General features: G+C 42.5%; 1 protein-coding gene across 2 annotated transcripts in view; it reads left to right on the top strand.

Moving 5' to 3' along the window:
* Nucleotides 1-11,903: 11,903 nt before the first annotated feature.
* Nucleotides 11,904-25,454, top strand: part of TOX3 (TOX high mobility group box family member 3) — a 77,260-nt gene continuing 63,709 nt past the window's right edge. For both annotated transcript variants that reach the window (XM_059824822.1, XM_059824824.1), the window contains exon 1: nucleotides 11,904-12,005. In XM_059824822.1, coding sequence (XP_059680805.1) covers nucleotides 11,904-12,005 — 102 coding nt within the window. The remainder of the gene's footprint in view (nucleotides 12,006-25,454) is intronic.

Here is a 25,454-nt window from a genome sequence, read left to right on the forward strand (position 1 = left end):
GACACTGAGTGCCTTTCTTCAGTGTCAGTTTTCTGGTAATTTTTTAAATATAAATTAAAAAAAAAAAAAGGAAAATTCTCCATTCCAATTTTTCTAATATTTTCGCTCACTGATTGTTTGGGCAGCTTGCAGGTGTCTGGGAGCGTTGTGTTGAATTAAATACATAACAAGAGGATATTTGGGATACGATTTGCCCCATTTAAGACATCCTATACTGAGGTTGTAATAAAGCAAATGTGGGGGAGCAAATAGACTTTTCCTGAGAGCCCTGAATTTGCGCTGCCTGGAATGATACACTTTTTAAGCTGAATTACCACAAATCATTCAATGAGCGAGTTTCAGGACAAATATTAAACATGTGAATTTTAAGGTACTTGTTGAAGAATATTCATCTAGAATTTATTCTGAGTGGATAAAAATGAGATTTTGCAGAAGACGATCAATTATTTCCACTTATCCCTCACAAAGAAGAGGAACTATACATACTGAAGCCAGTAAAAGCCAATGAAAGAAACCCAGTCTGGGCATTTCACAATAGTTATTCACAAAAATATTCACAATTTATAGGCCAGTAAGGTCTCATGCTTGGAGCATGAGGCATGGTAATGGATCCCCAGCTTTGCTCTCCCTGTTCCAGCCCTTGCATATCATGCGACGGTGGCCCAGCACAGAGCCGCAGCCCCTCTCCAGCCTGGGTGTTTGCTGGCCCACGCATGGTGTGGGGAGCCCCAGGGTGGGGCAGAGATCGTGACTTCATGCTCCACAAAAGCAAAATTTCTTCTGGTTTGCTGGGCTCTCAGAAGGCTGTTTGTTGTGCAGGTCTTCCTCAAACGTGGCTTGTCGTACAGGGCCTCACAGGTCACGCTTTAGAAACGTGAGTGGTCTGGTTTCAATCCGTGTGAGCCAATGCAGATTCATGGAGAAGACAATACTCTTAAGGGTTCTGATTCAGGCAAACACTTAAGGGTATCCCCACCTTCCGCCATGTGGGCTGTTTAGTTTTCAATGATACGTACCTTTGGAAAAAACACAAGCTGTTCATGACGCTTCAAGAACAGAAAGGGAGGCTGTGTTCATCAACTTTTTTCCTGCTGGAAGTTATTCATTTGGGTCACCCTTTTACTCTAGAAGTGTGGGAGCGGGAGTGAGTCATGCCGAGTCCTTGAGGGGGTGGAGTTGCTCTATCCCGTACAGCATGTGGAAGAACGGGGTGGGGGGGAAGAGCTGCTGCACCCTCATGCTCCTAATCCCCAGAGCACTGCATCAGTCATGGATCCGCCATGTTGTGGTGTGGCACAGGGTCTGCGTTCACGTGCTCCTCTGCTGGCCCAGCCCCGATGCCCCCCGGGTAAGAGACTGGCTTCACAGTACCTCTCCATGACTGTTTTGCCTGCCTTCCCTCCACTGTCCCGTGGCATCGGTGGCCCTCGCGTCACAGGGGACGTGCTCTTCACCCTGCGGGCACTGCGGGTAGAGCTGCCCCCCCCGTCCCCTGTGTCCCACTCAGTTCACTATGTGCCGGAGAGAAAACTGCAGAGCTGAGGCCTTGGTTGGCATGAAGGGTCTTGCAGGTACCTCAGCAGCTGGATCGATGTCATTGAAAGTGAGAGAAGGGGGAAAAACCAAACCACGTTAAGTGTTGGAAAAATCCGCCAAACAATACCTGTTGTAGGAGCGAGACACAAACATGTTATCCTTTCATTTCTGCAGTGGTTCTGAGTTGCTGTATTAATAACAGACTTGTTTTGGAGACCGACAAGATGGGAACCAGCGCTGTAATTACACACTGCTCTTTTTGTGAAGACTGCCATAAAAACAACTGCGTGTTCTCATTACCTCCAAAGACAAGCAGCGAAACAAATTTCTAACACCTTGTCCTCCATTACAGCTGGACACCGTTCCAGAATGACGTGAATCATTCAAAAGTGAAAATGTAACCCATAGAAACGTTATTCAGTGGACTTGGTACAAAAGAAAGCATTTCTACTTGCCTAATTAAAGGATAATGAAAAAAAATTGTATACTTTTGGCAGTAGTTCTGGAAGTACGTTGCTTTTTTCTCAAAAGTCAGATCATCATAGCGCAAACAATTTACACAAGAAAAATGTTTCCTTTTCCTGGACTTGAGTAATTAAAAACTTTTGACCTGATCAATTCACCAAACACCGAAGGAGACATTCCATGGCTCTTTAGTACCTGGAATTCCGTATTTTTTTTTCCAGTTGAAAACCTGTAGTACAGTGAACTAATATACACATGGCTTACCTGTGCTCTTTAAATAAAGCAGCGATAATCTTTATCATTGCTCTCTTGACTTTGTTTCAACATGCTTTTTAATGCAAATTTCCTAATCTAACTTGTAAAACATTTAATATTTAGAATATACTCCTTTAAGATCCATCAAAAGAGGCAAAGCTGCATAACAATGCCTGGTGCTGGAGCATTGTGAGCCTGCTACAAAGGAATGAGGTGATTCTTTCTTTCAGGTCAGAAGGTCAGGCTTCACTGCATTAATTTTGCTGAGTCTCTTTGTTATTTATAACAAACAAGGTCATTTATTTTCATTTCCTTGTTTCTAATTGCATGCATCTCCTTTGGAGTATGAACTCAGTAAACAGGTGGCTGAAATGCTGGGGAAAATGCTTGAAGCTGTTCCAGAAAAAAGGGCATGTCCCACACTGGTAAAGCAATTTGATGAGTTAGAGATTTAGTCATAGCAGGATGTGCACCTGCTTGAAAGCAAACACGCTTTTCTTTGGCACACACAGATACATGCAAATTAAAAGAGATTATTTCACTCTGAATGGTGGGTTGATATTTAATCAAATTTAACTTTGTATATTTTAAATAAAGCCTTGGTGTATATTAGTGAAATACAATCTCTTTTCAGCTGCTTTTGATTTTTTTCCACTTCTCTTTGATGAGTATTACAAATGAATGCTATTTCTTCACTAGCTGAGCCTACAAAAAGAGTGTATCTCCAGAGGAGAACTTTATCAGAGAATCTTTATGATGAGAACTACCTCCATGCACTGAAAAAAATGGAATAATGAAAAGCTAGGATGTTTGACTGGCAAAGAATAAACCAGATCTTAAATTTGTAATTCTAAACCGAATTCCCACAAATTAAAGGGCATTCATTGGAGTGACTGTAATATGTCCTTTTAATCCAGTAAGACTCACATTTCCAGGCAGCCCAAACGGAACTCCTAAATATATTCATGGCAGCTTTTGCATAGGTGGTTATTGAATTTACGTAAGAAAATACAGTCACTATATGGCTAAATTGGTGGCTGCTTTGTTCTGAAAGATGAGATACATTATGGACTACCTTGATTTTAGGGGCAGTTCAGAATACAGCAGGAAGCAATAATTGTCTGGCATGACTGAGCTTTTGTTGTTGGTAGTGGAGAACGGGTCCGGGGCTGAATCCGTAAGGGAAAGAGAGGGAGCTTTTTCAGCAAGATCCTCTATTTCCCCGAAGAACGGGAGGCACCATGCCCTATGTCCATAGGCTCTGCGGAGGGCTCTGGAGCTTAAAAAACCGTCTCTGAGCAAGGGGAAAATGTGGGAGGAAAGCTGGAGAGATGGACGTGCCATTCCAAGGGGCAATTGTTTTCTCCATTTTCTCAGATTGGGCATATGGGGGGCGTTTGGAGGAGGCTCTGCAAGGTCATGAATCCCCCGCTCTGCTTGTCATTTGTCTGCAGATTATTTCCTAAGAGGGGGACAGGGAAGGCAATTTGGTTGTAAGGATTATGCTAGAGCTTTCATTGTTTAGGATGCATACTGTAGCCTTTCTATGAGAAGATTACTGTCCTGGGCTTCTCTTTGCGTGCATATGAAAATACACTTTGTAATTTCAGGGAGAAAATAACTTTAAATGGTATGTTGGAGGAGAGAAAGTATTTTGTATTTCTAAAAAAGATAAAAATCTAAAACCTTTCTGTAGGAAAATATTTGTTTCTTGAATGTAATTATAAATGTCATTGTACATTCTTCCTGACTTCAATGCTTATCTTGAAGAGTTCAGTGAAAATAAATTGTTTTCATGAAAGCAGAGAAGCTATTTGATAAACACACTGCCTCAGAAAATTGTTCCTGAAGCAGAGGTCATTCTCTCACTTTAAAAGAGAGAGAATATGTTTTAGAAAACAAGCCAGGCAGCAGAAATAAGCGTTTTTTGTTTCAGTCAATTCATTTTAAAAAGCAATGTGTAAATCATATGGAAAATTCTGCATTGATTATTTTGACTGCTGTAGAACCCTGGAATAAATGGAGTTGAAATGGACTTATATCAAAGAACATTGCATTTAGTAGCAAGTTGGAGTGTTATTTTAGTACTGATTTTTTAGATTTGGTTTTGTGATCAGATGTTTTATTAAATATTAGCCATTCATGGAAATGAGGGCTGATTCTTTAAGAACAGCTTGGCACATACCGTTTATGAGCTTGGGGAAATAGTCTAGAGAACTGGATTAGATCTGTCTTCAGCTTTTCAATGTTGAAAACCTGGCCCATTGACGCATCAAAAACCAGAGCTCAACTCTATAAACTGAATGAAAGTCTCCTCAATGAAAGCATAGCAGTTCATTTTGGAGATGTTATTGCAGTCCCTAGATCACACCTCTAGAAATTTGTTCGTTGATTTTTAATCTGATGAATTTATGTATGTGTCTATTATTAAGTCCCAAACTCTATTGTACGAGTACTTACAAAAAAGTGTTTTATTTTTTTAATTCTCAGCTAGAATTATGCTGCTATTAATACTGGAGTTATTAATATGCTCTCAGAAGACTACATCATTAATTAGGAGACCTAAAGGATAACTAATGAGTCCTTTGGAAGATGACTTCCAGTTATGGTATAGATCTGATCTATCCAAATAAAGCTGTATGCCTACAGTCCTATCAAATGTGGAGAAATTTTTTTATATCTTCACATATTCTCTAGCATTGGTCACTAATTATTTTATGTTATAACCTGTGCAGGTAGAAGGTGATGTTAATATCAAGATAAGGCTCTGTACCATTTGAAAGGGACATGAGAACAGCAGCATTCTTAAATAATGTTTTTTATTCTTAAGGTGTGACTGTAAAACTATACATGGCTTTTTACCTTAAATCTTGGCAGTGTCTCGCCAAGTCCTTCAGTGGCTTCCAAGCAATGACCAAAAGCCCATCCCTTCCACACCCACCAACAAAAGATGTGCATTGCGGTCACTGAGAGTATATACAACCACTTCCATGGCTTCTGAGGACAGCGAGGGCTCCGCTGCTCACAATCTCCCCAGGGTACCACGCAGGCTCTTAAGGGTAAGTGTGCCCTCTCCTTGGGGAAATACAGTATTATTGCATTAAACCCACAAAATCACAGGAAGACATTTTCTTGATCACTCCAGGAACATCACCACATCCTTGTTTAGATGCTTTATAATGAAACGTGTGCACCTGAAATACATCAGAGGTCATATAGCTACATGCTGTATATTTCAAATAATTACCTAATAGAACATTGGATGAAATTAAAACTGAAAAACATGTGTGAGTGAATCTGGTGCAGTACAAGGATTAAATGTAACCTTTCTCACCTGGAAATACTCTTCACCATATCTCACTAAGACTTTTCTGATACATTTCATTAAAATAATTCTTTCAGTAATTAAATTTGATTCTACTGTAAAATGAAAGTTTCTGCCTGACAAATTCCTCTAGACTAATACAGAAATTTAAAGAAGAATTTGAATTGCTCACAATGAGCATGATTTTCTGTCTGTAGACATTGTCCTTATAAATTCCCTTTAAAAAGCAGATGCCAGCAGCTTCTTTTTCCCCCTCTTTTAATAATTCTTTTAGTTTAAATTCACTGAAAGTGGAGAGGGCTGGAGGGGAAAAACAAACAAACAGAAACATACCACACAGCTTCATATCAACAGATGATATAAATGCAATATATATATACACATACACACACAGAACCACCTCTAACCAAGTTTTCCTGTCCTGCTTTAAAATGGCATCTCTGGAAGAAAGGAATACATTGCAACAGTTTCTTAGTTTCAGTTAAACCTTTTATTCTTTAATGCTAATCTAGAAATGACACTGTTCCAGTCATTGTTCTCCTAAAGAAGTTAATTTTTATATTACTGGACAGTTCCTTTTCTGTTTTCAGTGCTGCAATCAGTTTGTTTTTCAGCGTGGTCTTTATCTCACAATAACTGTATACTAGTATGTCAGGATACTGTAACATTGCAGTCAATAGCAACAGGATATTCACTCTGCCAAAAAGTAATCCTATATTGTCCATTACACACAGGTTATTTTGGAGGGTTGTGGAATACTTTCTTTAAAGCAGCAGAAACCTTTTTGCAGTAACATCATTCAACAGTATTAGTGGTTGTCTCTGCTCTGTAGACAACTCAAATACTTGTTTTTCTGCTAGATTATGGTTAAAATTGTCATATGTGAGTTGAGGTGGTAAAATACTTCAGGTAAGATAAGAGACTTCAGCAATCCACAGAAACATCAAAGCAAGCACATGTAAATATCTGGAAAGTTTAATAATTTTCTTTTTCCCAGTTTCACAAAGTAATGCATTTCCTGACTTGGGCCTGAAAGAAATAGAATTTTCACAAACCAAAAACTTTCAGTTGCGATTTCTTTTTTTCCCCCTGCAACACCTCATACTTGTGTTTTGAAATAATGATTTGTATTTTTAAGGAATGACTATTAAAAATACTTCCTTTTTTTCTTTTATAAATCTTTTGATCTATAGTTTTCTAGATGCAGCAACTGAGACAAAGAGAAGGTAAATGATCATCTGGCAGACCATCACTAGACTCCAGCTCCCCCGATTATGTGGCTGCTCCCATCTGCTGGCTGACATTCCCTCCTTTACTGCAGGAAACATGGTCAGTGACTAATAAGTGTTTATTGATCTCTGCTTGAGATACTTGCTGAGAAATGTAGATATCAATGAATATTTGATCTGAATTAATGCTAAGAACAAAAGTTTTTTCTTTACTGCCTTATTTATATGGGATATTCATGCCTGCATGATCGCTTATAAATGCCAGCTGAGTCTACAATCTGATGAGAAGGGGACTTCAGTGAGATGAAACTCTAACGAATTAATATGCTGTTAATTGTACTTTTTCGCAGCCAAAAGTTACCAAGGTAGTTGCTGCTTTGAGGGGTAAGTCAAAATATTATTGATTCTCAGCAGCTGTACTCGATAAGTAGAATATAGGTCTAATTCAAAGCCCATTGCAATCAATTAAAGGGACTTCCTATTGATTCTAGGAGGCTTCAGATTATTTTCTAAACCAGACCTGGTTGGTGCTCTGTCTTCCTTTTCTCCTCCTCTATTCCATCCTTTTTGTTTTGTGCCCTTTTTTTTTGTTTTGTGCCCTTTCATCCTCCACACATGCTGTGGGGGGAAGGGGCTAAGACACTGTTCCTTAACAGGTGACATTGGGGATGTTGCGTTTTCCCATCTCCTCTCGTTCCTCCCAGTTCTTGCAGGAGCCAACAGACGTGGACCCTGCACTGTGAAAATGAATGTCAGGTCTTTTTTAATGTTGATTCTGCATTGTGAAACCGGAGCAGAAAGTCTTGGTCCAGCCTTGGTTCATTGCACCCCTTCTTTCCTTATTCCTCATTTTCCTGCCCCCTCGCATGTCTGTTGTCTTGGCCAGTGAGGGGACTGTCGCGCCAGAGACACAGGGGTTGTTGAGTCGCAGTGCTTGTGGCAGACCCGGCTGAGCGTTTGGATGTTAGGGAGCTGGTGTGTCTGCTCTTACCTCTGAGGTTTCTTCCCGACTCTGCTATTTGCTAGGTATTTACCTGTGCAAGTTGAAAGGTTTCTGGGCAGCAGTGAGAATTTGTGCATGCACTCTTTCAAGTTTGTATATGACTGATTCACTCCAATACCATTTCTGCTCTTACATCAGAAAAGCAGTTTGAGCGTTCTTAATGGCTTTTAAAATTGAATTGTGATGATGAGTCAGAAGAAAGTATAGCTGAAGATGGAACAAAGTCACAGTTCGTGTGTTACTGCCTGAATCATAATTGTCGGCGTCGGTAGGCATACATTCAAATCTTTATGGAACAGTGCTTTTCAAAAAGTTTCTTCGAAATCAAGGCTACCCAGGACCAGGGAAACTACTGGAGTACTCCACTTACTGTAAGTCAATGCTTACTTTTATTGAACTAGCAGAAAAGAAGGGAATACTTACTCAAAATTGCAAACACTTCATACTTCCAGCTGCTTCAAAAGGAAAAAAAAATTAAAAGTAGAATTCCAAAGCCATAGTTTTACTGAAGGATCTTAAAGAGAATAGCTTGAGAGAAGAATTTGTTGGATTCCTTTCAAGCGATATGTACAGAAAGATATAAATACTTTGGCTTATATTCCATCTTTAATGTACTCCTGAGATAAATACCTTGTTACTAACAAACAGATTTGACATCATGTATATGGATTTAAAGTGTAGCAGAGATTACTCAAGTTTTCTTATTTAATAAACTACATTGAAAAGGTATTGAGAAAGGAAAACACATAATTGCCTAATTTTTTAGTTTGTAAAATGCTCTCAGGCACAATATCATATAAAACCTAATATTTTGTTTAAAAGGAAAAACAAATTAGCATATATATCCCAGTTTCTCTTCTGCTTTTCTTTAATTTCACTGCAGTCTTACTAGTTCTGCAAAAGATTTAACCTGGGCACTCGGAAGAGGTGCCAAAGCTAGACTGTGGTCAGGAACTGGAATTTTTATGGTTGGAAATATCACCAAATTTCTACATTTTAGTTTCATAATTGTATAAATAGTATTTCAAAACTTTTCACCAAATAATATTTTGGGGATAAGTGTTTTGCGTAGCTGGAATTTAATTATTCTTTTTAATTCTGAGTTACTCCATTTCAATTTTGTATTAACTTCCTGCACCAGTGACATCAAGATGGAATATTTTGGCATTTCCCTATTGTGCCTGGTCTTTTATTTTCAGAAGAAACCATGTTGGAAACAGTATATTCCATCAGAGTACTGAAAATCATCATTATTTACATCACCATTGTCCATTTATCTTCTGAATTTAAGACTTCTAACCCAGAGGCGGCAGTCGCCCGCCCACCGCAGCGCTTTGCGTGCTTCCCGCCTGCCACCCCCTGCTCCGCAGGCCCACGTTCCTGGCGCTGGAGCGGAGGCCGCTGCCGAGGCCGTGGGACGGGAGAGATGAGCTGGGCAGGTCAGGCTGGGGTGTGCCCTCCCGGGCAGCCCCTCGCCAGCCAAGGAATCGCGCAGCAGCCAAAGTGCTTCGTAGGCCACGCGCGGCCCAGGAGCCGTATAGTGCGTATAGGTCTGCAGCCTTTCAGAGGCTCCTTTCAAGATGACAATGGGACCAAATCCTAAACTTGGAATCATCTGTCGTTTATTCCTCACTGAAGCAATTTCCCTCTGAATTCCATGGGAATACACTTTCAGATTTTGTTAAAAGTGTAGAGAACCAGAGCGAGGCAGTCTGGAAACACCCATGTTTATATAGCAGAGCACCTCAGAGCTTGGTGCCAATGATCTGTTCCTACACCTGAGAATCTGCTTATTCTAACTTTTACGCTTGGGGTTACAGAAATGTTTGTCACCCAGTGAATAATAAAACAAAGCAGCTATTACTTTATTAACCTCTGTTGAAATGTTGACATGAGTTTGCTGTGCCTGTACTCTACTGCTTTTCCATCGCTGCTTTGGAGGAATGCTTTAATGCAATGTTGCATTCTGAAACAGATTCAATGTCTTTTTATTTCTGAACAATTTGTTTCTCTCAAGAGTGTAAATAATCTTTGCCACAGGTATGGGGTGTGCCTGTGTGAACACTCTGCGCTTGGGTGTTCCTCAACCATTTCCCTTCTAGCAACAGAATAGATTTTGCATTTTTTTCCCTTTGGTTAAAAATGGTTGACACAATGAATACAAAATTGGATTAAGTATTTGATGGAATATGCCTGTTTTCTTTTCTATTGAGGCATTTACCAGTTCATAGACATTTTTTCTAGGAAGTTAAATTCTAAATACTCCATATAGATACTGATGTGTATCTGTGCTATGTATAATTCTGCTCTTAGTGCAAAACGTCACTTTAGAGATCTTTCTTTGCTTCAGTGTGTGACACTTCAGGATCAATACCCTGAATAAGGGTGATCTGGTGTCTCCTGTGCTAGCAGGAGCTACTTGTGCCACCATAAATATGGAAAATAAGATTTCTAGGAATGGAGCTGGGAAGATGTTCGCTTTCGTCATGTTGTAGCTGCTGACTCTTCTATGGTTTGCTCCTAATCTATCTAGGCAGTGCAAAACCATGCCTGGACATGAAGTGCGAGGCATTGAGCCCCTGAGGCGCAGGCTTCAGTCAGGATTGGGGCTGCGGCCCAGGCCCGGGGTGTCTGTCCTCCGCAGCCACAGCAGAGACGCGCAGGCCTTTAGAGAAGGGCTTGCTGGTGTTGTACAGCTAAACCTTGTACACTTGTGTTGTCATGGCTATTTTGCAACCACATGGAGTGAACCAAAGGTGCTCTGGGCTGTATTTCCAGTGGTGTTATAACTGCCTGGGCCTCAGCCCTCGACCTAAAGGGCGATTCTCTCTGTCACAGAAGCCTGGAGTCAAGGGCCCATTCTCAACCACCTTCTTCCTCACACCTTGTCTGCAGGACACAAGTCATGAGGTTAAATGGCCTTTGTACTGCTTTAGCCTTTCCTCCAAAAGTTCTGGAGCAAGATTTTGGGTCAGGAAAGCCGCCCCCAGGGTGGCAGATACAGCGGTGCAGCGTCTGTGACTGACTAAACACATTTGGATTATTTCAGTGGATCGCTTTGAATCAGCATCCGGTGCCTCTGAGAGGTGAAGAAGGTTTCTGGGGGGCAGGCTCCTGTCTTTTAAAGTCCTGCTCCTGACAGTACGTTAGAAAAATCCCCCTTCTTCCGCCACCACCCTCACCCAGCCAGGCAGCGGCGTCCAGCGATAAAGTGCATTACCAGAAAAAAAAAAAGACAGAGAAGTGGTGGGAGCGGTGAAAGTTACTCACCTCGACCCTCCCCGCCCCGAGCACAGCCCGGGGCAGGGCCGGCTGCCCCCCCGGGCCCGGGCGAGCGGGAGCGTGGGCCCCGCACCGGCCGCCGGGGGCGGCAGCGGGCGGGCGGGGCGGCGGCGGGGCGGGGAGGGGCGCGGGCCCCGGTCGCTCCTCCCGGGGAGCGGTGCCAGCGCGGCGCCGGCTCTTTCGGCACTTCGCCCCGCGCTGCTCAGCCCGCCCCGGCCGGCGCAGCCCTGTTGCACCAGCTCCGGGGCAGCCGCCCCCTCCCCGGCAGCCGCGGGGCGGCTGTGACATCGCGGAGCTCTGCTCCCCCCGGCCCCGCGGGCAGGCGGCGGTGACGGGCCCCCCCCGCGCCTTTGTCGGCGGCGCGGGCAGCGGCGGTCGGTCCGTCCGTCCGTCCGCGCCGGGCGCGTGGCTCCTTTGTGTACAGCAGCTGCTCCTGAATGCGGAGGCAAAGCCCGTGGCTTGGCACTGAGCTTTTAAAAAACAACAGCCCTCCCTCCTTCCCTCCCCTCCTCCCGCCGCGGCGGACGGGCACCCACCTGGGCTCCGCCGCCCCCCTCGCCTCTCCTCTCCTCTCCTCCTCGCCTCTCCTCCTTGTTTACCTGCACTTTTCCGCCGCCTCTTTCCCTCGCCGGCCCCCGCCGCCTCCCGGCCCTCCTTCCTCCCCGCTCCCCGGGAAGGCTCGGCGCTCCGCAGCTCCGGTCCCCCGGCGGTTTGCCCGCGCCCCAGCCCCGGGGAAGGCACCTGAAGGTGGATCTATTAAACCTCCCGGCCGTTTCTCCAAGTGCACTTCTTGGACCAAAGCACCGGCATGGATGTAAGATTTTACCCGGCTGCGGCGGGCAGCTCGCTTCCCGGAGACCCCTCCAACCTGGACTTTGCCCAGTGTTTGGGTTACTACAACTACAACAAGGTGATTATCGCCGCGTGTATTAATTCCTCGTGCTGCTGCCGGGGCCGGTTCCCCGAGAGCCGGAGTTCGGGCTCCGGCGGGGCGGGGCGGCTCGGGGCTGGGGGATGCCCGACAGCCCCAGGCGGCGGGGTGCGCCCGCGGGTCCCTGCGGGGCGCCCGGCCCCGGGAAGTTGGGAGGCGGCGGGTGCCCGCGGGGCCGGGAGCCGCCGGGCCGGCTCCCTCCTGCTGCCGGCGGCCGCGGCGGGGCTCGCCCCGGGGGGACCCGCCCGCCAGGCCGCAGCCGGCCGCCGCCTCGGCCCGGCGCTTGGGCGCTTCGGGGCAGTCCGAAGCGCAGGCAGAGCCGCGAGTAACTTCGGGGTGCGAGTCCCTCTCCCCCGCGGCCAGGGAACAAAAGGCGGCTTTCCCGGGCGCGGCTCGGGCCGGGACTTGCCCAACTTTTCCCCGGGCGGGAGCCGCTGCGGCTGCCCCGGCGGCTCGGGCAGAGCCCTGACGGGGCTCGGGCGTCCCTGCGAGGGAGGGGAAGGGACACCTCCCTCTGCGCTGCTCTTTCGGGCGATTCCGGCTCTGCTGCGGCCGGTCTCTAACTAAAGGATTGTGCCGAGCGGGAGGGTTATCTGGAAGTACATCAGCTGCTAGCAGGGGAAGGTAACAAACGCTTTGATTTGACGAGGATTGTCAGAGAAGTTGCAGTACCACTTCTGTCTATTCGCACCTTCTCTGCGGCATGTGTAGTTAGCGGAGTAAACGTTACAGTCAGAAGCAGTAAGTCATTTCCCAGTGGCTACCTTCATTTACAAAAATATGTTTTAATGATACCGGGATGATTTGTCTCACAAATTACCCAAATCTGGGAAAGGCAAAGTTAAGAATGACACTGTGACTCACGCTATTTTGAAAAAGACTTAGCTGTTTGCACTGCGATGTGTCAATAGCACATTGAGCTATTAGCAGTGGGCCCTCACACATGCACATAAAGATCCCTTTCACACTGTGTTTTTCCTGGTGCTATGTTTGTCCAACCTCTGGGGCCTTTTGTGAGGCACTGTATGAGATGCTGGGGAAAAGAAGGGTGCTGCACAAAGTCTAAGCTTATGTTGAAACTTGGGTTTTTTAGAATCCTTTCCAAAGGAGTCTATAAAGTTTGATGAACTAGAGAGATCGCTGTAAGAGGGAGAAATAACGTGGGCTCAAATAAGGAGGTTCAGTAGCCAAAGAAAACTTTCTCCTAGAGAAACTGCTTCTAAACAGATCTCATGAGCGTACTTTTCTGTTGCTCTTTACGATAATCTCCATCTCAGCTGCTGCGATGCTCAAAGTTTGTCAGCGCTGATTTGGTGGCTGCCTCCCTTGCCGAAAGGCACAGATCTACTTTCCCTGGAGGTGCAGACCAGCGTTCCCGTGGAGCGTGCATGGCCCCTGCCTTGCGCATGCTCTCTGTGCCGAGGTTATTAGCATGCTGCTTTGTTAGTAGTTAATATAGAAAGGCACAGGAGCATGAATTAAAGATGAAATGTCAGCCTTAACTTTGAATGCTGCTAAGGACTTCGAGAGCTCTAAAACGCATAGTAAATGTTCACTGTTGTCTGATATGCCAACTAATTTTGGAAACTTGCAACGCTTGCTGACAGCATGCTTACTGTAAATTTCACTTATTCAGTAACTTCATTGTGTTATGCATGGTATGCATTTTTTAGGCTCTCTTACAGGTTACTGTACAGGTTCTTTTTAATTTTTTTATGTCCAAAATCTTGAATGGCTTCTGAAAGCCAGTAGTTTATTGTGTCCATTAAGTTGCTGCAAATGCACAGTTATATATAACCTTTTGACTGTATTTCTCTTCATCATACAATGAGAACAGAGCACACATTCACAAAGAGTCAAAAGTAACCAACTTTTGACCTATTCAAAAACGCATTTCAGTTGCTGTGCTCCTGAACATAATTTTGGCAAGTATCTTGTGGGCCAGGCTTCCAATCTGCAGCAGAAAGTATTTTAATTAACAGAGTACAGCTCACGATGCATGTGTCTTAGAATAGATATCTTTGTGTGCAAAAGGCCTGATCCGGAGCAGGCTGCCACACGCGAAGCTGTGTTGCTGTTGCTGTGAGCTCTTCTGTGGCTCGGCTGGGAAAGCAGCAACGTGGTGTACAGGTGTTTCAAGGGCAGAAGAGGAATTTGTGAATGAGTTCCTAGAAAGGAGGATCTTAACTGTGTTCATCTAATCTCATTTTCTGCATTGTTTATAACTACAGGAATCATTGTAAGTTTGTTTGTTGGGTTTTTTTTTTTAATTATTCTGGAAAAGGAGTACGTTGATTTTGAAATCTTTCCTCTCTCCCTCGCTTTCTATCCGTTCTGTCCTTTTCCCTGTGTACCTAAGGAAAATAAATGATTACTCTGTTAGGCACTGAGATGACCAGAAGGCACAGAAAAAAAGAGCTGAAATATTTACTCTGCTGAAGTAAATGGGAGAACTGTTATTGATCTCACTGGGGACGGTATTTCACCTCAAGTCTCTCTGAAACTCTCTTGGGTATCCTGCCCACTCATTCGTGCCTGCTTCATTGTTAGGAGCTGGATCCATATTCCGCTAGTGACAGTGACATTGCCTGTGCCAACTGCCGGGAAGCAGGGAGTGTGATGGGAAGAGTAAACATGTTACGTGGTTGCATATATGTGCAAAAGCAGAATTATTTATGTGAAAATATTCTCAGGATCATTAAGACGTAGAGTCGACGGCACATGGCCTACCTGTGGAAAACTATCTTGTCTCGCAACGTCTGAAAATATTGACCATAAAGCCTTTTAGCGTAAATGCGTTGCACCCTGCGAGACAATGCTGTCTTCCACCTTTAAACGTGCTTCAAACAGCTCTTCCCAGGGCTGTACAGTTTTTTCCCTTTTGAGGGCGCAGCGCTGGCAGACGCGTGGCCGACGGGGCCCTGAGCCCCCGGCAGGGCCCGGGACCTCGCCCTGCCCGGCCAGCAAGGGACCGGCCGCGGGAGGGGAGTTGCGGCCGGAGGCCTGGGCTTGTAACCGCTCCTGCTTGGGGGCCGTCCTGGCCCGCACCTGCAGGTACCCTTCCGTTGGATTCCTTCTCCACAACTGCTTTTTAAGAGGAATGTCGTGCTTTTGAAATGGGTTGTCGGTACTGGATAAGTAGACCTAAGGCTAAGGGATGTCATCTTGGGGTTTTTTTGCGTGAGCATTGGTTTTGAGTGTATGACAGGCGTTTGAAAAGGGACTAAAGTACGTAAGTATCCCTGCCATTATTTGTAGTACAACAGTTTCTAGAAGATTCCAGACGGGGATTATTTTTGTTGAGATGGTATGCAACATGGTAAACACACGTAAAGGGCAAAAGAAGAAATAAAGACACAGAAATACGGTGATTTCTCCAAGGTTATGCAGTCGGTCACTGACGTAATCAGGGCCACAACCAAGGTATTCTGAGATTCAGTCCAGTGGTTTGTGCTGAATCTCATTTATTCTAATAGGATTACTTACATGTTTAAAGTAAAGCATGTGCTTAAGTGCTTTGCTGGATCAGGGCCATATTTGATAAGTTTTCAGTGCTGGTGTGAGAGTACATAACTTGACCCTGCATGTTTTTGGCTGGTGGTGGTTCAGGAGAACAGCGATGCACCTCTGCTTCGTGGAATTGCACAAGTGAAGTCATGGTCTGCCTGTTTCTAGAAGAGTCCTGCTGAGGTGTCACCAAAAAATAGCTATACAAATTACAGAAAGTTGAAAGAGACCAGCTGTTGTAAAACATATTGCTTCTGTTTTGAGCCCTTTTATGGTTCTGCAGATGGAGAATGACTTTGGACATTTGCTATAGTTGAGTAGTTTTTTCTAAACAAACTTTTTCACTTAATGAGTAAATTACATGTCTGTACTAAAAAAATTTAGGGAACTACAGTTCATCATAGCAAATACATTTTTTATTTTTTTTAATTAAAGGAACCGTAATTCTTGTAATGCAATTTGGAAAAGGGAAAACTCCAAAACCTGAACACATACAGCTGAGTGCTTGAGTTACCATTATATTAAATACCAGAATCCTTACTTCATTATTTAGCTGTCTACACTTTATAGTGTTTATCTCTTCTACACAGATTGTCCTTGAAGGATACAACTTTCAAACATACGTACCTTAATTTAGGTACTAGCATACACATGTGAATGTCAGAGCTTGATACTTTTGGCTGAAATATTTTGCATTTTACAAAGGAAGCTCAGCAAGGTTATCTTGTTCTTCCAGAGGTAAAGCGAAGACAGGAGGAGTTTAGTAGCATGCTAAAAACTGGGGCTATAAGTCATTCCTATTAGTGTGTGCTGTTAGGAAAAAATGGATTACAGTTATGCAAACGATTGAAAATTACTCTTCTTGCAAATTTAGTGTGGCTATATATGCGTAGGTTTTTCTTTCATACAGCAGCTGGTGATAGACAATGGGTGCGTGTATGCTGTTAGGATAGAAAGCTCTATGCTCACTAATCATCTGCCCTGCATATATGCTCGTTTACATCTGGGCTCTGCTCTGATACAGACGGGCTGGGCCTCCGGTGGCTGGAAGCTGATGCGTGCTGTGGTCATGCGTGTACCCACAGTCTGACCACGACAAAGGTGGCCCCCGGGGATGTGAGAGTGCCAGAAAGCACCGAGGAGCCCCCACAAAGTAGAGAGTAGAGATGCATAAGCAGAGACACAAATATGGGTCTTGCTGGAGACAATTTAAGGGATTGGGAACTTGCTGTTGCAGAATCAACTCAGTAATGCCATTTAGTATCTCCCATTAATCTTCTGGCACGTGTGGTAAGCGTGCTGAACTGCTGCTTTCCCAGAACAGCCCTCCCCTGCCTCTGATATCTCAAAACCTTAGGACTATGCAGGCAACTACTGCTGGGGAACAAAAAAGTTCCCAAAATATTTGGCTGTCCAGTCCGGCACTAAAGATGATGGGTATGTGATTCCCGGTGCTTGGAAGGGGAAGTTCAATGATCAGATGAGTATGTCCACAAGAATACAAATTATAATTTGTATCATCACCATGGCTTGCATGATGCTGTTTTTCAGGAGCAATTGTCCCGCAGGTTTCACGACATACTTGAAGAGCTAGCTGTGAAAGGAAACCCTATATGCCGAAGGCAGCAACTGTGCGAGAACCTACATTGCTCAGAATGATCACGTATAATGGTGATGCTAATTGGGTTGTGCAGCATATGAGTTCTCTGTTGCTCAAGTAATGCAGCTCCTATACTGAATGTACCGTTTGTTATCAAGGCATAAGGAGCTGGTTGTATACAAAGTATACATGGTAGAAGTCGATTTTTAAAATATTTTTAGTTGTTTTCATTACAGCGGGTTACAGTTATATTAGTAAGATACTTGTAATAACATATGGTAATATATGAAGAGTTTGAGTTTAACGTTTAGAGGTAATCTGGAGTACTTATGGTTTGTGTGGAAATGACTAGCAGGTGTGGTTTAAAATAATGATAATTTGTAGCAATCACAACTCTGATGTGCAGGTGCCAGGGACCTGGACACCCACTCACAGGTCTGGCTCGAGAGTGAGAAAATGCTGACTAAATCCACTGGGATGGGAAGAGCCTCATTCCCATAGCATTGCCTGCATCAAACACGGAACTTCGTGCAGAGGTACCGAGTCCAGCCCAACCCTGTAATGAATGATTATGAATTTCTAATAAAATCGAAAATAGAAACACAGGAAGTAACAGCTTATATTTTTTGGCAGATACTTGAGATGAGAGTAGCTTTTGTCAACCGTAAGTTGAGTGACTCATTTGTTGAAGTTTTGTGCAGTGTCTGGCAAAGCGAGGCCAGTCAAACCGTGACCTTTGGGTTGTGCTGCAGGCTTTTATTCCATTTACAGTTAATACATGCCTATATATTTGTTGAATTCTGACACTCCCTAAAAACCTAACTAATGCTCTTGAATGATGATAATCTAATTTAAGAGAAGAATTTGTACAGCGCTAATCGTACCTTTTTATCTGTAATCATGTTTCTACTGCCATAAAATTGAGTACTGTTATACAGACCTAATGGCAGGGTTGAATTTTCAAATGCTTCAAACTCTTATCTGATAGCCGTCTTCTATACTGTTACTTGTCTGTGTGATGTATTTATAGAGTCCCAGTCACCATAGTATCTTTGTGATGATTGCTACCAAAATTGAGAACTCTGAGGTGAAAATCTAATCAGGACTTTAGATAACAATGTCACACAAGAGCCTTCTGCTCTTTGCCGCTATGCTCCGTTCGGATGAAGACTTTGATGAGATCATGCTTGCTGCTGTGTTATTCATTATTTATTTTTGTAACAAGATTTCTATTTCATATCTTTTCCACTGCATGTTAGCACCTGTCAAACCAATCCAAATTCTGTTTTGAATGTATTCTCTCTGTTTGTACCTGAAACAATATATTGAAAAATACAGGCAGTACAGGGCTGCTGAAGTAGCCGAGCCAAAAGGGGAGGCTGTCGTTATACAGGTACCTCGGATAGCCCAACCCATGTTTTCGTGAACTTTTTCAGATACTTCATGGTAATGGGCAGACAGGCTGAAAATCCTGTTTTCATCACATTAAAAATAACTGAGTTTTATGAGCAGAGTGCTGGAGAGATGATTGACCAGTGCTGCAGACTCAGTTCTGCTGGAAAAGGTGTGCTACTAAAACTGGGCAATATTAGTGTCATATTGAAAGCGAACCATGTTTTAAACAAACAGTTCATCTAGTTGGCCGTTTGTTTGTACGGTTCATGTGCTAGCTGTTGGCATCAGTGGTCTCTGTTTACTCCTGCATGGCCAGTTTGCCCAGCAGCCCATGTTTTGTTGAAAAGCCCTGTATGAGTATCAGGAGGGAAAAGAAAAGCAGTCCATTCTCAAAAACTGCAAGTTGAAAGTCTTCCTTAATATCCCTTTAAGCTTGATTAAAAAAAAAAAAAAAAAGTAATGGATAGAAATCTACTTCCCCCCCCCACCCCCGGCACTTGTGTCTCAGCTTTGTTTGTGCTCAATGGAGGGCATCTTTCACTTACTTCTGTGGGCATTAGATCGGGCCTGCCCTTGGCATTTCATGGCAGAAATTGTTAGCAATTCAATGTTTCATTTTTGCTGTTGTAAAGTTACAGCCCTTCTTACTGTCTGGGTCACTACGACCATACATTATCATTCCTGGCCAAAGCCTCGTGAGAGCTAAGACTAAATCTTACGGAAAAGAGTGGGTTGTGACATAGTGAGGTTAAAAATGAAGGGTGTGTTGGGATGAAATGTCAGGATTTGGACTGGCAACCTCTGTAGTAAGGGATCTGTTTGTCTTCTGCTTTTTTAAAATTATTTTTTCTGGTTGTTGTTGGCATGACTTTATCTGCTACTGGCTGAGGTGAGAGCTGCAAAGGCAATTGCATGGGTATCTCCTCACTTCCCTCATCTGCTTTGCAAAGTATGTAATTGATGATTATGTAAAATCATTATATTAAAGCAGAATATTGCTTGAACAGACACATTTACATTTTTATTTTCTTTTCTCTATATTTAATATTCTGAAGAGTTCTGATCAACTGGGCTGCCTAACAAAAGGTTGCAGATATTTAAAATCCCCAGTATAGTAGGATATGTGGAAAATGAAGTCTACATGCGGATGTTTTTGGTCACTTGAAGCGAGTTGTCTTCATCTCTCCATTTGGTTTTCTTAAGAAAATTTTTCAAGAGAAACTCCTTTGTGTTTAGCGCTCAAAGTGGATTTAGTTTACATTGTAATTCTGTAAACAGTTAATATGAGAGAAATTAGATAGGGATCTAAAACCGAAATAGTTTTAAATATGCAAATTAATAATGTATTAGTTTTTTGGTTTGGGGTTTTTTTTTGTTCGGTTTGGTTTGTTGGTTTTTTTTTTTGTTTTGCAAGGAGCCCATGCATGGCAACAACCTGAGCTGTATGAATCATCCTTTCTGTCCCAATGGGACAACTCCTATATTTAAAGTCACTGAATTATATAAAGGTTTGTAGGTTCAGAACATGTTTAAACATCTCAATATTGATTAACTGTCTAATTTTGATACGAAAAGTTGTTTAAAATGATGCAAAAACCAATTGCTGCATAGTGGAGTCACTTATTTTCAGAGCAGAACATATTTATCTGCTCTTCTTTTTATGCTACTCTATAGTCATATGACTTATACAAGTAGTTGACTTTTGAATGGTTTAGGATACTGTATTGCAGTATTACCTTGTTATTAATAAAAGTGCTTTTGTTAAACTGTACTTTTATCAGTGAACTGTTTTACTGATAAAGGATTAGCAGTCCTCTATTTTTTAAGCAATTTGCTTTCTTAAATAAGAATTTGATTAGGCATGGGAAAATTCTAATTCTGTTTGCTTTAGTAGGTTAATGCTGTTACTTTTGTGGGTTCTTGGTAAGCGTGTGGATGAAATGATAATAATAGGCGGTCATGTAAATATGGGGATATCATGGTATTGATTTGTTCTAGTGAAAAACTTGATAGTTGTGGTTTCCTGCCACAACCCAACAAGTTCTTTTTTCTTCTGTTGTTTTGCTTGTTCGAAATATATTAACCTTACGCTAAAAAAAAAAAGCCTACTCTATACATGTGGCAAAATAAACAGAATGTTACAATTAATTTTCTGCTCTTCTTCATAGCCAAACTGTAAGTAAAACCAAGACTGATCTCAAGACTGTACAGTGGACATTGCACAAATGTAAATACATTGTGAGGTGCAAACACGAGAGCTTAATTTAGATTTGAACTATGAAGTAATCATTAAAGTAAATAATATGTTTATACCTATGTGACTTTGTGGTTTTCTGAGAGTGTCCAGTAACTGTATTTCAAATGATAAAATGAAGTAATTTGTATCAATTTATTTTGTCTGGCCAAATAAGTTACAGGTGCAAGATTTTATTAAATAAAGGGATTTAACAGATGCTTCTGCTGTCCTTTCCTTCTGACATTTTTAAAACCTACTTAAAGTTATCTTTATGCTCCTGTAGTGGTGCAACTGGGACCCGAGGAGCACACGCGGAGTGGTAAATCAGATGTTATGTCGTACAAGGCAGCCTGGCCTCCTAAGTGGTGGCTTGCATCGTTGCTTCCATGATAGAGATCTACCTGTTGTTTATGACATAGCAGAAGTGCTGGTGAGAAAAGCCACCTGTTTTCTTCTTGTACCTTCGTCTAAGCCTTTTTTAACATAATAGCTTTGTGCTGGGATCTTGGATGATGTTTGTAAGGTACACAGGGTATTGTATGGCTTGTTGGAAATAGCTAATTGTCGTTTCAAGGATTTGACAAGCCATACATATGTGCATTCTCAGTTCTGATGGCTGTCTTACCTTGGTCTTCTAAAAGTAATGTTTGAATCAAGACGTGTGCATCAGTGGCTTCAGTGGAGTGTTTCAGTACCCCGTGCTCTCCCAGTCGTCATGCCTTATGGAGATGATGACTTGCTTCTGAGATTCTGCCTTTGTGGAATCAGCTTTGTGGGTGCCTTTTTTGGGAGAGGACCCTTGGAGCGTGCTCTGCGTCAGCACGGTCCGTGGGCAGCTTTCCCATGGCCCCTTGGCTCTGCTGCCTGCTTTGGCTTGGACTCGCTGCCTAACAGCACACAGCAAAAAACCTGAAATTCTTGGAGCCACCCACAACTGGGATGGAATTTCAGTTGATGTGCAGCTCTGACTGAACAAGGTGAAAGGCAGGCAGTGTAATCTAGAGCTAAATAAAACTCGGAGAGATCAATCAAAGATCATATCAAAGGAAAACATAGTAGTTCTGTTCATTAAATACCTACTCAAGTAGGCAAACCAATAGCACTTCACTATTTTGCATACACAGATCTGTGGTATGTCCAGTGTACAGCTTAGAGATCAATCTCGCTCTTCTACCTGTAATTCTTCTCAAAAAACGGCTATAAAATTGTCCTGTGAGCTTCTATGCTGCTTTTGCCTCCATCTGCAACTATAGCTTGCCCGGTTTAGGTAGCAAACTGTTTTTCTAAATTTAGTCAGCAGACGACTTGTGATAGGATAGCAGCCTTTTTCTGTCTTCTCTGCTAGAAAGTGTTTGAGTAAGGATGGCGAAGATTGGCTTTGACTTCTGTCGGCACAAATGTATTGCTGGTGATAACAGATCATACAAGTATGCTGCCTATCTTCCTGTATTCTTGTCTCTAGTAAATAGCAGTTTTTCAAGGAAGGTCTCAGAATTTGCCCTTTTGTTAATAGTCTGGCGGAGAGTTTACATTCCAGAAAAGAATCGCGATTCTTCACTTGATAATGGGGTTTTTTGATAAAAGGGGTTTTTTTGAGCTTTGTGTTGGTTTTTGTAAGGAAAAATTGGCAGCTGTTACTTGTAATACATGTCACTAATAAATGTTGAGTCAAAAATGCGACTCTTGTACAGTCACACGTTTTTAAAATGCAGACAATGTGTGTTGGTCTGCATCAGTTGTAACAATCTTCCACTGCTTGGAAAACGTGGGGAGAGGCTAGTTGCTGCTGTACAGGGCACATACATCAGGATACATACATCTTCTTTGGAGATCACGGGGCTCCTTATCATTGCTTGTAACTTTTGGATTGCTAATTAACTGAATTCCACTATAGCGCTCTCTGCATCGTAGTCCATGTTATTTGTGTGTTTATGCAGAATTATTTCTAAATAAAAGTTGTTAAGGTTATTCTATCATGAGGCATAAGTGAGGGACAGTGATGATAAAGAGCTTGATTCATATTACGACTAACTGCAGGTGAGCATTATGTTGTTAAGCCTCATTCTGAGTGTTTCTGTGACTCAAAAATGATAATAAACTCCATTAAAATACCATTACATCAATAGAGTGAGTATTTAAAATGCCTATGAAAGGATAAAGTCTAGAAATTGTAAGAATATGATAGTCATCCATATAATTTTAGACTATTTAAAGTATTTGTAGATCTTCTGAGTTTCATTTATTCTCTGCATGGGTGAGAACTGATACCAAGCATACAACTTGCTTTCTGCCCCCCAGATGTAACCTTTTTGCTTTAAAATAAGTGTGAAAGTAAAAAAAGGAGGAACAGTTTCCATGGAGGAAAATCAATGCTGGTCCTTCAGAATCATGAACTCAGACTGGTACTTTGCAGCTACAGGGAGCGTAAGCAACGCACCACAAATTTGGCACAGAATTTTGACAGTGAGAAATCTTCAATCTCCTACTTCTTTTTAACTACAGTTTTTCCATTTCTTCTTCTTTTGTTGAGTCTTACTGTTTTACTTCACCTTCCACACTGCTGTGGTAGGAAGCAGTCATTACATTCTCTGTTGCCAAAGGAAATGGCCGTTTGTTCATTTAGGAAAAGAATAAAGAAGTGGCTGTGAAACACCTTCATGAGAAAGAGGGAAAGGTGGCTAGGAACGTTGCAAAACATTTACAATTTGGGGATCGAGTATTTTCAGGCTGGCTGAGTTCCTAAACTCCCTGCAGTTAGGGATGGTTTTGTTTGGTTTTTTGTTTGGGTTTGGTTTTTTTTGGAGGGCGGAGAAGAGAATGAAAATACGTTATTCACATTTAAAGATTTCCTATACATTTTGGAGGACTGACCTTTGGTTCTCATTTGATCGAAAGAAAGAGACAGGTTCATCGTTGCTTCTCCATTTGGTTGGCTTATGGCACCCAAGCAAAGGAGCTCCTATCTGCAGCCTTTTCCGAAACTCTGGTTGCCAGGGATCTGTGAATGTAGAAATAACAAGATTTTAGATGATGAATCTCAGTATGTATGATAGAGCAAGGCCAGTTGCTTTATCGATTCCAACTACTGAAGTTTTCACTGTGAAGATGATTTATGTTTATCTTAAAAAAAAAAAAAATAAAAAATCAATGAGACAAACAAACTGAACTTCATGTAAGAACTGATTTAAAACATATTCAACTTTTTCTTTCTCATCCTTGTTTTCTAAAATCTTTTATGGATTCAAAAGAAATGGGCGCAATCCTGCTCTTGCACATAGGAATATACCCTCTTTGAGGAAGAGAGATGTTTCTGCTTTTGAATTGAGCTTCATAAACTTGCTGGAAAAAATTCAGCTCAGAGGATGTATTTTGAAGTAGTCGTTTCTTGGGCACTGAACCGTTCATTTCCTAAAATGATAAAGCCACTTCTTCATACCTGCTGACAAAACAAAGGAATCAGTCCTGATGATACGGTACGTGGGGCCAGGCTGCAATGTTGGTAAGCGTTACTCTGGCTGCTGAAAAGCACCAGTTCTATCTGGCCTCTCATCTTCACCAGAAGCAACACATCTGCCTCACTGGAAATCATAAAAATGGTCTCCAATTGGTTTTGTCTGCACTTTTAGTAAATAAATGAATCATTATTATGTTTTCTTCAGCTTAGATATGAAACAAAAATGAAGCAAATGCTACATTCAGCTGCTTCGAGTTGGGAAGGTCTAGATAATCTTCGTCTCTGAAGTGTGAAAGAACTGACACATAAAATTGCAGGTCTGGCAGCAAAGATTTTTTTTTTTTAATAAGTACCTTACAGTTGGAGAATTGATTTTTCTGAAGAAAAGAAGACAGAAGAGACCCGAAGTATCTATGTTTTTTCCAGTCATACTGGGAACGGCAGGGTGAGGGAGAAGACAGTGTTGTTCCAAGCATGGCTGTGTAAACGCTGGCCATGAGCTTAGACTGGGAAGGAGAACAAAGGCTTTTGCTTCCAGAGGAGTGAGGTGCTGAGGCAGCCTTCCCGTAATACTGGGGACAAAGGAGCAGTAGTCACTTTTAAGGCTCTGAGTTTATGCTACATACCATATAATGTGGTTGGCTAAAACAGGGACCATGGGTTCATTGTACTTTTAACCTTGTTTAACGTGGTTCCTTTAGGCTTCCTTTTTACAGTCCTAAACGTATGATACTGAAGTTTTGTTACGCACTCTGTGGTCCCAAGTGGGTCTCTGATTTGGAGAAGGCAGCCGTAGGGGTGATAGTTACTTACAGACTCACAACAATTTTGGAGTTACACATAAAAGAGCTAGTAAAGAAAATTCGTGTCTGTAGTCTAATTTTATAGTGGAAAACTATTACAAATGAGATCTATAGATGCTGGGGAGTTACCTAGTCTCTGTGAACATGGAAAGATTACTGAGTTCTTCCTTCAGAAATGGCATGCTTTTCCTTGGTGGCAGTGGGGAGGAAAAGGCCTTTAAGTGTCTGGCAGAGGTGATGGAAGACCCTGTATCTTGCAGAAGTCTGACAGTCTGTAGAAGTGTGGTATCAAATTATTAGATGGTTTGTTGTTATGTGGGTGTTGTGACAGTGCACATCAGATAATCATCTGCTTCCTTACCTCCGTGCTCAGCTAACTGGTAACTGCCTCAGTTGCAAGTTTCTAAAAATAATCTGGTCTTAGGGAGCTGAA

This window comes from Gavia stellata, chromosome 15 (genome assembly GCF_030936135.1).
Source record: "Gavia stellata isolate bGavSte3 chromosome 15, bGavSte3.hap2, whole genome shotgun sequence".
NCBI lineage: Eukaryota > Metazoa > Chordata > Aves > Gaviiformes > Gaviidae > Gavia > Gavia stellata.